The following is a 16229-nucleotide window of genomic DNA, read 5'->3' as shown; positions in this document are numbered from 1 at the left end:
AGGTGATGGAGGTGTAAGAAATAAAGCGTTAATACTGTGGTTTACTCTTTGGCCAGCTGATGGCCTATGTATGGTTTTTCCAGAAACACAAAGTACTGTGCAAAAGTCTTAGGCAGTCAAAAGAAACTTTTAAAGCTATTTATCTGGGTAGAATGTGAACATTTGCTCTGACTAAAAAACATAAGAACACGTGCGAAGTAAGAGGAACACAATAAAAATTTCTTCTGTTCTCCAAAAAGTTGCTGATATTTTGTTGCCTAGATGAACAGAGACCAAACATATCCTCAGGGGCACCTCAGCCATTCCATGCATTTATTAAATTTCACCACTAGCTGACAATTAATTCACTTTAAAAAGTCAAAGAGATACTGATTAACCGTACAAGGTGTGCTAGTGGTCGAGTCAGATAATACTGGTGTGTTGGATGGTTGCTGTAAATAATGGGGTGATTTTAGCAGAGGTTTTGAAATGGCTAAGGCATAATAGCATAGTTTTACACCAACATAAAGATCATTTAGACATTTTCTTTGACTGCCTAAGAGTTTTGCACAGTACTGTACATTCTGATGAATTCAGCACCTGAAGTCTGAATACTGGTGTGATGATGGTGCAAATGCCCGGGAGAGATCATCAAACTGGTGAAAAATTCGTCAAACTGGTGGAAAGAAGTAAATGGAGATGTGGCTAAGTGCAAAGGGGGTAAAACAATCTGCTTTCTTTTATGTTCATTTTAATGAGGAAACACATGGCACCAAATCACGACTAAATGCTGTATTCATGGTATCACTACAATAATTTATAAATACTGATTTAGAATGTATTAAATATCTTTAGGTCAGACGTACTTCGGTTTCACAGCAAACATGTGCAGAGACAGGGGTCGAAGCGGACTAGCATGCCTGCCGTAGCGACAGTTGTAATCAGGAATGGGAAAATGTGATGCGGGGACAAAAAGCAGGGCGGACCTGCAGACAGCATGCTATGGCACGGGACGGGACGGGCACGACACTGCAGGGATCCAGACAGGACAGGGGGCTGAGGCACGACAACAAGGGGGACCGAGGCCAGGTGGAGGGGGGCAGTAATGGCACTGCATCCGAGCCTCCCCGCCCACCCAAGTGCTGCAATGAAGGGCTGGAAACGTGGACATCTGCAGGATCTGTGTGGGTGAGCGTGGGTCACTTCTGAGCTTGATACTGAGCAGCAAAGGAGTGACAGAGAAAGAGGAGGGAGGGACAGGTGGGGACCCGCCGCTCAGATGACGCTCTCGAAGAGCAGCGTGGTCTTGCTTGGCCCCTGAGCGGGTAGCAGTTTGGCCTCAGCCTCGGGTGCCAGGTACTCCAGGTGGTGTCTGCCCCACACCGGGGCGGTGAGGTGCTGCCAGCGCTGTGGGAGGAGCAGGATCGGCGTTAGTGACAGACACAAAAGCCCCAGCATCCGCTTGGCCACTGGCAGGCAGCCCACCTCCCTGAGGGAGCCCTTGCAGCGCAGAAGCTTGTAGAGCACGGTGACGGGGATGCAGAGCATGGAGGAAAGGGCCAGGCCCCAGCCCAGGGCCTCGCCCCACCAGGGGTATACGTAGCTGGAGTTATAGGTCAGGGGCTTGTAATTCACCACATGGAACAAGAAGATACCCTGTGAACAAACACGGACATGGTGTCAGGCACACGTAGTGCACTTCCTGTTTCCAGCTTTATGGGAAAGAGAGCAAAAATATTTTGTCGATATTCAACAAATCAAATCCGGTCACTAGTGTCACTCTCTGCACTAAAAATTGGTTTAAACTGCGTAAATTGTGTTTTTAGGAATATGCACGTTTATGCCACCTTGTGAGACTTTACTGTAGCAAAGTGGACTGGATTTGGTCTCACCTGCACATGCTCCCACTAGTTTTATTTTATCGTCAGGCACCCAAAGAAACGGTGCAAAGGTCACTGTGTCTCTGATGTCATTAATACTCCCCACAGGGGGCGCAATTGCTCCAGCTGGAACATGCTACGTTCTACTGCTTATGAAAGGTTTCCCTGCGGCTGTTAAATAGCTGAAGTGTGGCATGCAAGTCAAACTAATAAACTGTGCAGTTTTCATAAATATAATATCATTACATGTTCTTTCTAGTAAACTCCCTGTGACTATTCGATGTTATCAGAGATCACAGTGAGTTGGTAGACTAGTGGTAGACCAGTGTTTCCCAATCCGGTCCATGCGGACCTACAGCCAGTCCCTGTTTTTGCTCCCTTCAAGCTCTCTGACAGACAGTCCACATTTTTGTTCCCTTACAGCTCACAGTAGGGACTGGCAGTGTTACCCCTTACCTCTGTTACCTGGTTGCCAGGGACCAAATTGGGAAACACTGTCCTGACCTAAAAATAAAATGTATTTAAAAAATATATGTTTAAAAGTATTTAAACACAGTTAAAATAAATAAAGAGAGGGGTTGTGAGGGATGTGAGTGTAGAGCCTATGAAGAGCTGCTGGTTAAAGATTATAGGTACAGTACTGTAGTCTCTGGCCCCTGCCCACTAACTTACCACACACACACAGGGCGTGACAAAGGACCAGCACCATTTCATGTAGGGCAAGGGATGGTAACCAATCATCCGGGCCACATCATCCATAAAGCGGTCTGCCCCTGTGGGAAGAATCCCAGAGGTAAGGGGGTGGGGGGTGGGGGGCAAGGACAGGTCAAAGACAGCTGGATGAGATGTGAATGCAAATGTGGCCTCATGTGGTCTGGTCTCCCTCCCTGAGTGACTCTCTGCAGAGGTCTGCTTATCAGACAGTTTATTGGTTTCCCTGTACATGCCTCCATTATATTTCTGAATAAACATTAACCCTGCAGGCATATATCAATGTGCAGCCACACACACACACACACACACACACGCATTTCACCATCTTGCTCCTCCTACACTGAGATCCTGCCTCCAAAGGAGCCCAGCCCTCCAGTGTAACTCGCCAGCTTACCATAGACCCAGGCCACCACCATGCACTCCCAAAAGGCCTGCCACAGCAGCGTCATCCCACTAGCCGAGTAGTAGTCAAAGAGCTGGAATACATACATGCCCCCCTGGGAAGAGGAGGGAATAGGGCAGGGGGGTGAGGGGCAGGGGGGTGAGGGGCAGGGAAACAGCACCGTGAGAAAAACCCAAGAGAAAACCATTCAAGCAATAAAACCTGAACATAAATCACCAAAAGCTATTAGGAAATATGACAGTAAATCATTCAAGCCCTTCCCCCCGATCATGACCCCTTACCTCTGTTACCATGGAGAGGTCAATAAAGAAGCAAGTGATGCAACAGATCGCCACAACAACTTCACGACGTAGGGACCCTGCCAGTGAATTAGGAGGGAGCATGTCCATGACGCCAGTAATAAAGCCCTCTACCCCTACGAACTGAGAGAGAGGGGCAATGAGCACAGGCAGGACCAAACAGTCACTGACACACTGATATATGCTGAATGTATCACAGATGGATAGTTCAGGTCCAGAAAGTTAAAATCCAGACCAAGATTTTGTTTCAACCAGTCAGTTGAACATAAAGTGTCACAGTCACAGAGTACTCAAAGGGTTGGTTGAAATAAAATCTTGGCCTGGATTTTTAATGTTTGGATCTGAGCTGTTCACCTTTGGTGTGTGCCGTTGCTTAACTGGGTAAAATGGGTAGATTTATAACGAGATTATGTGCTGAATATTCAGATTGTTGTACTGTAAACAGAGAGCCCACCATTTTCAAAAGAAGACATTTCTGTATCCATTTTTATTTACAGTCAACAAGGAGACAGAATTATCCATCCATCTTCTCAAAGCATATCCTCTGCATGCTTGCTGAAATCAAATCTCTCCCCAGGTGCAATACTGAAACAGTAACTGGCTTATGCTAAGCTTTCTGACATTATAACTAAACTTTGATTTAAAGTACAAAGCGCATATCTTAGAAGGCCTTTGTACGATGGGCTGGGGGGAGGGGGCACAGAACCATAGGGATCGGGGAGGGTGGTGGGCGTGTATGTGGTCACCTGACTGTCCAGGCCGAGGATCAGCAGCATGAAGAAGAACAGGGCTGCCCAGAAAGGTGCCAGGGGCATCAGGGTCACAGCCTTTGGGTAAGCGATGAACGCCAAGCCGGGACCTGAGGAAAGCACTCCACTCTAGTTTAACCATCACTTACAACAAAACATTATTAAGCTTTTGGCTGAGTGGAGGAGGCCAGGCCTGTGAAGCGACCGTCTATGAGGGCACACAGCCAGTCAATGATGGCCGGTGAGGCTGAGAACATCACCCAGCAAACGCACCTTTGATAGAGTCAGGGGGAAGAATGGGTATTGTCACAGAACGTCGTCTTTCTGATTAATATGCCCATCTGTTTGCCTGTATGTAAAGGTCCTGGAAATTAGCAGTATGGGGACAGGCAATAAAAGCATTTTTATTGCTTTATGGGGGTGAAAAAAACAGAGGCAAGTACTGATAAAAGGCACAAAATTAAATTAGAGGAGAACTCGGGGGTGCGGGGGGGGGGGGGGGCACACTGTGGTCGGGGCCTCACCGCTTTCCGCTACTCTGCTGATGTCCACTCCCTGCTCCGCTGCCATGAAGCCCAGTACGGAGAAGACCACAAATCCAGAGAAGAAACTGGTGCCGCTGTTGATCAGAGCCAGGATGAAGGCATCCCTGAAAGGCAAAAGAGAGAGAGAGTGACAGACGGCAGGAACCAATGAGAGGGGGGACGGCGAGAGAGACAGATTAACGCCGATAGCTGTAATCATTTCGCTGATAGCTCTAGTCACCTGTGTATTTTGACTGGTTGGCAACACGTCGTAATGGAAACGGCTCTATTGGAGCTATTGATGTGAATCGTGTGGAAATTTTACATACAGGATTATTAAATTTGCCCAGAGCCGTGTTTGTTTTTCACTATTATCACATCTCCGCGATTAGCAGATGCAGGTAGCTTCCCCCTTATTTTTGTCACAACTTACACTTGGGGCTCTGAATAGTACAGATCTGTGTCCCAGTTAGAGTGCATCTATTTGCATAATGTCCTCACTGAGTTTGTAGAACCATCTACAGATTTAAACTGTCTGTAGAGGAGAGCTGAGATACAGGGGTCAGAGCACCTGGGTGGGTAGGGAGATATTAGAGGTGGAGAGATAGGAGAGTCTCTGTCCAGCCAGGGAACCTTCCGGTCATGCCCATCTACCAACCTCCCCACATAGAGAATTACGACCAAGACATTCCTGAATGCTGACCCCACTTACCTTACGTGATTCCTATCTGGGTGCCGTTAAAGGCAATATTTGCTTTCTAAGAGCAATAAAAGAGTCCGTTTTGAGTGAAGAGCACGCCAGGGATGCCGGCTACCAGTGGAGTGTGGGTTTTGGGCAAAGTCAAAAGCCAGGGTAACTGGGTGGGGGAGCAGACCACCTGCTAGCACCCTAATCAGGGGCAACCGGCATGGGGAGCGCGCCATACTTGGTGTAAAAGAGGAGCAACGTGATTGGAAGGGATAATGTGGAAATCACTCAACTGAACAAGGAGGTCAGAAGACATCAAGTGATAAATAAGTATGGAAAAATGAAAAAGCAAAACTGCTGGCTATCGACCATCCTGTTTGGGGAAAGATGGTATGTGGGTACATGTGTTTGAGGCTGCCTGGCTAGGTGAACATCTACGTATGCCTGAGAAGATTACTTTTTTGGTCCTGTTGTCCAAAACAGAAGTAAATCACCATCAGCAAGCAACAGCACCCCAGCAGCGTGCAGAGAGATTCTAGGAAAGCCCTTCTGCAGAAATGGAACCTTACTATTAAAGTTTCATTACAGGAAGGCGACAGCAACTTAGACAGTGATTGTTCCCCCGAGTGTGGTGCTGGGAACAGCCGTGCCGTGTGACTCACTGGTAGCAGTTGTTGTGGAAACGGTTGTAGCTGCCCAGAGCGGTTAGCGCACCAAGGCCGATGGCGTAGGAGAAGAAGATCTGGGTTCCAGCATCGATCCACACCTGGGCACAAGCAACTAGGGTTTGTAAGGTGACTCTCGCCAATTCAAATGTCCACCATCTCAGTTTCCTCGCACGTCTGCTTGTTCACCAGTGTGGCCTTCTTGTGAGCTCTGAGGAAGCTTCACATGTCAGCGTACAGCGAGACGACATGCACAGCACATGGCAGCCAGGGCATGTTATTCACAGTGACAACATGCACATTAGGCTGTTTCCACGTACAATAGAAAACATTCGATAGATCTGAGTAATAAACGTAGGACAGTAATAGAGCTATGAATAAGATCCATACCCTCTATCTGTCTAATAACAGTAACTACATACTTCACAAAGTAATGCGTTAGTTATGTTAAGTATCAATTTTTTCTATAATAGGCGTTATGCTGTCGAAGTACAACTTGTCTGTATGTCAGAAATTCTGCTGGCGGACTGCCAGTATTTCAAGATAACTCGTAATTGTCCAGAACGTCTTTTGGTCACTCTGCCATTTGTCCCCCGGGTATCACATGACCAGACAAAGAGCAAGCCATCTCACCTGTGCCTCCGCCAGCTTGGACCAGTCAGGTTTCAGGTAGTACACGATGCCATCCAGAGCACCAGGCAGGGTGACACCATGGGCCAGCAGCACCACCAGCACGAGGTAGGGGAACAGAGCCGTGAAATACACCACCTGCGAGACAGACGGCGTACTTATGGCGGTCGTCACATGGGGGAACACGCCGCCGCACACTGTAAAACATGGCTTACCACGTTGAGGTTGCCAGGGCAGTGCTACGAGGGCGTCAATGAAAAGGACACAGACTACAAATAGACCTTCAACAGATCATTACAGAAAGAGCAGTTCCCAGAAAACCCCATACAGTGACTGCGACCAATACAGTTTAAATGGATGCTGATGCGATGAGTTCCGGATTATAAACTATGATATTGCGGTTATGGCTTCTCTGTGTACCACATCGAAAAAAGAATTGCGGCGCGATTAAAAAGTAAAGTCGACTTTTTAATTTTACAGTTCCAAGGCATTCAGCCCAGCCAAAAACTACACAAATGTACTAGTAAATGTACCAGGATACTCAAAACACCTTTAACTCATCTGTTAAAAGTGTTCAGGAACAGAAACAAAACTTTATAAGTGTGTGAGAATTACAGCTTCTCCATTTAGAGACCATAAGCATCTCCCTAATGAGACTGCAAAGCAGGGGGTCTGGCCAAGGGGCCGCGCAAACAAAGCTCTCACACGGACTCTACTTTAAACCTTTAAGTCCAGCTCCTTGATCTCAAGGACAGCAGAAGGGAAAAAACAGCAGTTATCCAGGGCTCAAATACACACTGGGGTGTCCCGAAAAAAGCCAGATAATCAGCTTAGGGCAGAAAAGCTGAATCGGGCCCCTTGTTTTGCCACCGCCTGGGCACCCAGGTCAGACTAGCTTGGGTGCAGGAAAACAAAGCCGGTGTGAGCCAGCCACTGGGATCTCTGGAATTTCATTACAAGGCCTCTGAGGCCTTGAAAATTCACACGGCCGTCACGTAGGGAGTCTGGGACAAAGGGGATCGGCGGACGGGTCTGCGGGGCGGCCGCACGCCTGCTGCTCGGAATACAGTGCCACTGGGGGGGGGATGCTGGGCAGAATGTGGGCTGAGCTCTACAAGCCGGCGCCAGTGTGCGGCTACAGAGCCCAGCTCACACTCTGTCAGATGGGGTGAGGAAACGTCACCTGCGGGGATCTCAGGGGTGACATTTATCCCCAGCTGACAGTTACACAATCTCCCCTAAGTAAATATTCTTGAATAAGGTATATATGAGATATAAAGGCTGTTTTTATAGACATGGGAGCTTCTTCAACAGAAAGATATTTGCCGATATAATCATACATAAATACAATATTACTGTCTTCTTATTGCACTGAGACTGAAAGCAGTGATGTCATTAAGAGTATGGCTCTTTAAGGACTGCAAGTAATATGATGGCTCACTTCAAATGTAGGAAAGTCTCTCTGCTGAATTTACCGCACTTCCTAGCAAGTATCCAAGTAAACATTCCCTTTTAGGGCAAGGATTTGCCTGCTGGAACATTCCACACTTGCCTACAGGCTTCTGAGTGGCAGGGGTAAAACCGTTAGCCCCACATATGCCAGTAATCTGGAAGGGCTGGGCTGACCTTGCCGGTGGATTTAACTCCTTTCCAGATGCAGAAGTACACGAAGATCCAGGTGGCCACCAGGCATAAGACCATCTGACCGCTGACATCCCCAGCCTCGTCCAAACCCCCTGACAGACGCAGCACCTTTCGTCTGAGAGACAGAAAGTAAGGTTTCAGGGTGCTCAGTCAAGTACAGGCGCAGGCACACAAACAAAATGGTGAGCAAACACATAGATCCAACCCAGCAAACAGTTCTGGTGCCTATCTTGCAGCTGGGCTGTTTCTGTGAGCCCCGAGAGACACTGCGAAACCCTTGACCAAGGATTTCTATTACTAACATGCTCAGCAAAAGTGAGCTGAGTAAATCAGAAAGAGGTGCTTGCTGAACTTAGACTAAGTTAGCGTATGCTAACTGTGACTGCAAGAACTAGTCATGCTCTCAAGATTGAAAAGACCAACTAAAAAGTCTATAGACTTGTACAGGTATGGATGGTAGGGATATGTCCCTAGCAATACTGTGGGAGTACTGTGTGCGTTTAGGGGTCTAGGAGGTTCAGGGCTGATTTGGGTGCTACCAATGCTAAAACAAAACCAACACCCTTGCCAGCTGGCATGGTGCTGATAAATCAGGAACTCACTCCCAGAACTCGATGACTGGAGAGCGCATGCCATCCACCTCTGCACAGCTAAGGTTGAGTAGGAGGAGAGAAGAAAGGTTCTGTAGGGGCTGGGGAGAGGACTGGTTACGAGGGGAGGAGGGTTCTTGAGCGGGACCGAGTAGGGAGCTGTGACTGGGGCAGGGCCTGCTGAAGTCCTGGGTGCAGTTGGGTGAGTTCCATGGATGCCCACATGTGGCCCAGGGCAGGGGCGACGAGAAAGAGTTGAGCAGGAAGTAGAGGCCCCACACGAGAACCATGATGTAGTACGTGTTGCAGAAGAACACAATCACCATGGAGGCCAGGCCTAATCCTGAAGAACAGACAAAAAACGAGGGGGGGGCGGGGAGACAGGATAACAAAACAAATGGTTTCCCAGAGCCAAACTAGAAGAGAAGATTATGCTGCAAAAGATGCCAAACACCACACAGCTGAGATTGGGGGCCTGTACTATGAAGCGGGGTTATTGGCTTATCGGGGTAACTTGACGGATTTAACCCTCTGGGGTCTAGGGGCAGAGAACACACTTCCACTGACTGGGGCATGGTCACACATTTCATTCAATATCATAAACTTAATTCAGGGCAATTAAATAATTTCTTATATATTTGTTTTGGCATTAAACTCATCTTAATCTCAGTCTACTTTGTAAATATGTGAAGTTTATAATTTGACATCAAAGTATAGACATTGCAAAATGCAGTTTGGAACACTTGCAGAAACATTGTAAAAGTACATAGTAAGCAATGGAAGTTTGTTTTGATCCCAGATATCTGATCACCAAAGTCTTGGCTACATGAAAATGACTAAATGGTGTAGTTACAACATTCAGTTGGATAAATAAATACGAAAAAGCTAACTCATGTCGCTATTTTTGGTCTCCTTCCATTGAATATGTAGGAGCTCTCATGTGCATGCAAGAGCTATTCACACCTGGCCACATCACTCCCCCCCTTTTATGGCGCTGATGGGGATGTATCTGGATCGCGTTTCACCGTTGCGTTGTTCATCAAATTACCATGCGAATGCGATTTTGAATACGCGGAAATGCGGCTATTTAGAATGCGAATAGCGATCTTCACGAGAGGGAGGGACTACACGCCCCCCATGCAGGTAAAACAAAGAAGGGTGACATGGTTTCTTTTTTTGCCTATTTAACCTAATTTTCCGACAATGGACGTTTTGAAAAGAAGACAGATTACAGATTTAGTCAGTGTTTTTTTTCATGTTTCTACAATAAGATTTCAGCGAGTTATGAACTGAAATACAGGAGAAAGGTACGCGGCATCGGACGACGATGACGTCGACCCCGAGGGTTAAGGTAGTCTGGGCAAAATGTAAATGAACAAATATGAAGGCCATTTAAACTGTGGTACCTTAAATCCGACAAGTTACTCCGAACAGCCAGTAGCCCCGCTTTGTAGTACAGGCCACTGACCTATGCAGAGGTCTTACCTTTGAACAGCGGGGCGATGTTCCACGCCGAAACCCCGCCTTGTTTCATGAACTGTCCTAGTGCTATCTCCAGGAAGAACACAGGAATCCCCCCGATGAAGACAATCAGCAGATAAGGGATCAGAAAGGCACCTGCAGCAAATAATAACCTGATGAAAAGGTTACTGGAGACACAGAGTTTAATAACTTTTTGTCACATGATATGTTCTTTGTGGTCTGGTGGGTTTGGAAGTATTTACTGAAATTCATGGCCATCACCTTGGAGTCTATCCTTCAAACTTTATTTTAGAAATACTAAATATTACATATGAGATAGAGGGGGCGGTTCATACAGAATCTAGGTTGTAAGGTTTCTGGTTAGGAACTGGGGCATTTTGCAAACAAAATGTGTTTAACTGTCAATGTATAACTGAGATGAAGGCTCTGCTGTGCTTAACCAGAGATATCTGTCTGGTTTTCAGTGTTATATTTGCTGAAGAAGCAGCAGGTAAGGGCTGAGATAAGCAAGGTCAAAGATAAAGATGGGAAAAAGAGGTTTGAAGCAAGAGACGGAAGGAGGTGAGACATAAAAATAACGTTTAATTTCAGTCATGTTTGCATACGATTAGCACAAGCTGTCCTTGAGCCAGAGTCATAAAAGCAAAACCAGCCACCAGCAGTGAATATGCATGGTGTCTATGTTGTAAATACTGAACCCTTAAAAGGACTTTCAGGGAAAAGAAGGACGACCTTGAGCAGCCACAAGCAGGCTAAAAATGTGCTTTAAGGATTTAAATATGGCCATGGTTAAGTCCTCAATTGCTGCATAATGAATCACATTCTTGGATCCTTCTGCCTCCTTGCTGACCGGCGCTATTTAGTCAACATGCAAACAGAAATGACGACCCGACGATCACATGAGAGAAATGACTGAAAGAAGGGAAGGAGAGCAAGAGGCGTGCAGGAGCAGTGCAATGAACACCCTCATTGGCTCCCTATGCGCGATGCCTACCACTCAGCCGCGTATGATTCCTACTAAAGGCATTATACCACTGTGGCCTTATAAGGAAGAAGCATGAGAAGGTAACAGCCGGGGGCCAGCAGAGAGCAAAAGAAATGATGATGGGCGGTTACAGTAAAGACTTTATTAGTGTTTAGATGGGAGGCAATTTAAGCAAACTGCCATGCAATTCGACCCATAATCCTGTCAGCTGTAATAGTAATACTCTTTATACAACAATCCATTCATCTACCAAAAAGTCATCCTGGTCCGAGAGGGTGGTGGTAAGGCTGCCCTGGGGGTGCGTGGCAATGGAGAAGAGGATCAATGTGCCACTCCTTTACAAACATTCTCTGCAAACTAATGGGAATGGCCTGACATGGAAGTAATCTGACAACAACGGCAACACCATTAAAACATTACATTCTCATCAAATTGATTAATGAGACTCATTACTAAGACGCACTGGGACTGTAGTTTTCCTGGAAAAACACGCCATAGAAAGGAGCAAATTGCAGAGCCAGAGCTGTCACCGATGTTAGTGTGTAAACACATTTCTACCCCCCTGGCTGACCAAAGCGTGTACCTATGCCATGTGTAAACTGGCAACTATAGCAAAAAGGAAGTAACTTTGCATTCTAGTCTTTAGAGGGTCAGGAGGATCACCAACTGCAATAAGTAATGCAAGTAACGCCGATGGTTTCCAAAGCCAAGGCGGAGCAATGATGATGGGAGCAGAAACAAGGTTGCTAAGAGAGCCGACACGTGTCGAGAGCAAGGAAAGTCCGTCACGGACAAGCTGAAACAGAAGAGTGCATGAGAGGTTAAGGGGAGGGGAAGACAGACAAGGAGGCTGTGTTTATGGCTGGCTTTATCTCAGGGACGAACTGCAGACATAAACTGTGCTTTCTGTCAATTGACGCGATGTGCCACGTGTGGCTGCTACATGCGCGCTGTCACGCAGTGGCCCCTGATCTCCCCTCTCTCTCACTCTAAGTGACACTGCATCACCATTCCCTCTCCTGTATGCTGTAAGCAGCCCTGCTGGGCCTCGGTTGGGTCTGGCCATCACCTCCGCCGTTCTTGTAGCATAAATAGGGGAACCTCCACACGTTGCCCAGTCCCACGGCGAAGCCAACGCATGACATGATGAAATCCATTTGTCTGGTCCATGTTTCTCTCTCGACCACCGAACCACCTCCCCCACCAGCATCCTCAACACCAGGCATGGGCACCAGGGGGCGTATGACAGCCCCTTCCTCTTCCAGCAGTACTCCTGACTCAACCTGGGTGGAATTTTTATCTTCTGTACCAAAATAGAGGGAAAAAAAGAGGTTGGGGGAGAGAATACCGTTACATAAACTCCCAAACTCACAAAGCACCTTTATCTCAGAAGCCTGCAGAAACCATAACTGCTCTGCACTCCTGCTTTCACCTAACACCCGAAGTTGCATGACATGGGTTCAAGTGGGCTCTCCAAGAGTCTTGTCACACTTGGAAAGTATGGTGAGGCTCAGCCGAGCATCTGTGCTGGACGATTCCCTGCAAGTAGTGCCTCACAGCCCAGCCTGCTACTCGTGATACACATTCGGGACATACTTGGTTCAATTAGAAACTACATCAGACTGGATCCTCTTCTCCAAATGTAAATGTTTATTTTCCCCTGAGACAAGAATAAACTGAGGGGAGAGGGCAATTAACCATTTTCAGTGGTACTACAATCATCTGGATACATGCTACGTTTCTTCAAATTACAAATGTGGCATTGCAATGAATTACACCTTCCTTTTCAATGAAGGAATCCCAAACATGACACCACACTTACCCTGACTATGTCTGTAATGTCGCAAATGGCAAAACAATGAAATCACAAAAACTAAAAGGCTCATATACCATGTTTTCAAACCACCAATACATTTACACACTAACAATTGTGAAAATTATTTATTATCTTGGAAGAATACGGCTATAACATTGGGGGAAAATGTGCGTCGCTCAATGTAGAAAAATGTATTTAAACTAGCAGACTTAAGGTACAAAGTCCATACGTAATTCATAAAAGATATATCAGAGTCATTAATGTCATTATTATAGAGTTTTCTCAAAATGAACTTTGCATTATTCCGTAAAAGGTCTGTTTATGTCAGTGTGGTTCTTAATATTTTAGGATGGAATTTCACTTGTCTTTTATTCATGAATCGTGACTCATTCATTCATTTTCAGAATATTATATGTTTAATGCTGTACTGCTCATGATTTACTATAAAGCATAGAGGATGCTTTTACAGAGAGGCTGAAACTAAAAATAGCACCTCTAATGACTCTGAAAGATGCCTCCAAATATTCAGGCGGGAGCATTACTTAGTCATAAATTGTTAAGGGGCTTAAGTCCTTAAGTTGCATTTCTCCTGTGTGTCTGAAAATCTCCTGACAACATGTACTGTGGTGGTCAGAACCTTGCCTGTCTCATCATTCCCTGTGTCCCTCATACTGCCTCCTCCCATCCATCTCAAACACACATAGACACACATTTTGCAGTGTTGTTGTAAGGCTAGCAGGATGCATTAGGAAAAGAATCACTTCAGTCAAGGCTGTGCACCTTCATGCCATTTCTCAAAAAGGGATTCTTTAGACTGGGGTATGTCATGTGACTTACACATCATTCATAACGGGTAGTGAGACTGGCAGACAGAACGCCATGTTCAGGTAAAGAGCAATAACAACGTCATTTTTCAAGAAGCAAATCTTTTATATACAAGAAACAAAATTTCTTTTTAAGAATTTATGTATAGTGTTGCATTTTATAATTGCTTCTGGTCCAAAGAAGACGTTGCGCTAACCATGCAGCGATACTGAATGATTTAGGCATACATGATTATCCGTTATTTTCTGTCGATACTCGAGTAACGTAGAAATGAATCATCAACAGTTTAGGGTTGCGATTCTCCTGAATGGAGTCTGAGGTACGAGCGCTATCTTAAATGGAGAAGCAGGATGCTTTATTGACTACCCGCTTTAATATTGTGATAATGCGTAGCAATCATACATTATATTTATTTCTGTTCCAGGTAACATGTTAACTGAAAAAAAAAAACATTTACCAATGTAGTATAAATTTCAGTCTAGCTACGTACGTTGTTGAACTAAGAATAATACAAGGCGCGGACGCAGTGAATACGATTGAAATACCAGTTAATGTCACAGTGTGAACCAAGCTGTCTAACCCGGTAGTAGTAGTAGTAGTAGTAGTCGTACTACTACTAATAATAATAATAATAATAATAATAATAATAATACAACAGATGTGCGTTAAACAGATTATTCTGTACAGGCTTTACTGACGATATTTCAGATGGTTGAGTGATCAGTTATTTCAGGATGAAGACAGAAATAATAAATCATCATGGTGGTAGTAACCTATTTATGCAGTTACCCAACTGGCTTGACATTATATCAAATGACCCATACATGGTCTCAGCTACCGTTTACGTAGAAAACTAGCAAGGTGAGACATACATGGTATACCCATGAGACTATAACTTATAACATCAGTATTATTAATTATTCTGATAACATACCTGTAACGTGGTTTTCCACTTCTGGCGACATTTCAGTTGTAAACGCCAATGCCTCAAAATATAATAATGTAGAAAGTGCGACAAAGTCGTGAGTTTGCGTTTATCCAGTTATTTAAATCCTTCTTGGTTTTCCCTTTTGATATTATTTTTAGTCAGTGTTGCTGTAAAATATTATTTAGCTATATTTAGCTTGCTGACTAGCTATAGCCAGAGATGGTATATTTACAATGCGTCGCGGATGGTGAAGGAATAAGATTCAAAAGCAGTCGACAAAGCACTTGAAGGTAAGCCTGAAGAATCTCATGGATGAAAATTAAAGGAAATTAACCGTAACCTCGAAATCAAAATGGGTCCCACTGTTTGTTTCTGTTTGATCTCCCGGATTTCACTTGCGACCGCAAAAACGCTCCGTGTGCGCAGAGGACCGAAGCGGAGACTGCGAGATCCCGGCGTGACGGAGCGGTCCTGAGCTGTCAGTACCCCCTCCTCGCAGATCCCGCACCGTGATTGGCTGATCGCGGCGCGTTCCTCTGCACCATCATCTCTCTCTCATTCTATCTTCTGCCTCCCACTATATCCTTCCGTGTTTGTTGCTTCTTTCCACCTCACTTCATCCCGCAAGATGAAGTCAGGTAGATGAAAGCAATTACACGTGGTGGTATGACATTAACGCTATCGAGGCTTTTGCTATTACAGACCATGAATCAAATGAAACGTAATGAGGTGAGCTTTTGTGGTTCTCCAGATATAGAACAATTGGAGAGTGGTCTGTTATTTGATGAAACTGAATAGAAATATTAGCATTTTATTTTGTCGGAGGAATTTAATTATTACATTGTCAGCCGATTGATTGTTATATGTTTGAATGGTACGCCTATATTAACACAAAACTATATATCAACAAGGTGAACAGTGCCAGGAGCAGATCCTTCGAGGGGCAGGTGCAGTCACGGGCACAGATAGACCCCAGGTGGGGCTCATAGAACTGTGTTAAGGAGGCAGGGCTTGGTAAATGGATGATCCACAAAGCTGCTCCCCAGAATAGGGGTTTTATTAGAAAGACGGGCCAAACAGGACCAGGAGAGGTCTAATCACTGGGCTGGGAGAAAACCAGAACTAAATCAGGAAGTAACGCAGCACATATATCTAAACCAGAGCAAACTCAGGAACTAGCACAGTGACTGACTGAGGACTACAGCAAATTAAGGAAGGTACATAAATACATACAACAGGAGACAGGTATGGGCAGGAATAAGCACAGGTGAAGGCAATTAACAGATTAAAGATCAAGCACCAGGGGAAACTAGGATAACAAGGGTCACTAAACCATACTGCAAACTAGAAGAGGGAACAAAACAAGGAATCATACAGATAAACACCAGTACACAACTAACACAAAAATACTCCAAGAACTTTAATGCC

General features: G+C 45.4%; 1 protein-coding gene across 2 annotated transcripts; it reads right to left on the bottom strand.

Annotated features, from left to right (window-relative positions):
* Positions 1-700: 700 nt before the first annotated feature.
* Positions 701-15268, bottom strand: si:ch211-117c9.5 (sodium- and chloride-dependent creatine transporter 1). 2 transcript variants are annotated; one of them, XM_049017706.1, is made up of 14 exons: positions 14808-15268; positions 12302-12535; positions 10251-10382; positions 8778-9108; positions 8158-8290; positions 6535-6669; positions 5899-6002; positions 4549-4673; positions 4022-4134; positions 3258-3398; positions 2968-3070; positions 2532-2632; positions 1465-1635; positions 701-1386 (listed from the first exon to the last, which is right to left on the bottom strand). In XM_049017706.1, exons 1-14 carry the CDS (start codon positions 14836-14838, stop codon positions 1255-1257), a joined length of 1986 nt encoding a protein of 661 aa, XP_048873663.1. In that variant the 5' UTR covers positions 14839-15268; the 3' UTR covers positions 701-1254. The 2 variants fall into 2 exon arrangements, with proteins under 2 accessions (XP_048873663.1, XP_048873665.1); XM_049017708.1 differs by having other exon boundaries at positions 12302-12532.
* Between the last annotated feature and the right edge of the window lie 961 nt (positions 15269-16229).

The sequence above is a fragment of the Brienomyrus brachyistius genome, chromosome 6 (genome assembly GCF_023856365.1).
Source record: "Brienomyrus brachyistius isolate T26 chromosome 6, BBRACH_0.4, whole genome shotgun sequence".
NCBI classification, from domain to species: domain Eukaryota; kingdom Metazoa; phylum Chordata; class Actinopteri; order Osteoglossiformes; family Mormyridae; genus Brienomyrus; species Brienomyrus brachyistius.
Note: the sequence above shows the minus strand (reverse complement) of the source record. Positions and strands in the feature narration are given on the sequence as shown.

Excerpts from the sequence above, each read along its gene's own strand:
- si:ch211-117c9.5 (XM_049017706.1), bottom strand. The coding sequence starts at position 14,838 with ATGTCGCCAGAAGTGGAAAACCACGTTACAG. Across the intron at positions 6,003-6,534 it reads CCAAGCTGGCGGAGGCACAG|GTGTGGATCGATGCTGGAAC; the intron begins GTGAGATGGCTT and ends GCTTGTGCCCAG. Across the intron at positions 4,135-4,548 it reads CAGCAGAGTAGCGGAAAGCG|GTCCCGGCTTGGCGTTCATC; the intron begins GTGAGGCCCCGA and ends TGCTTTCCTCAG.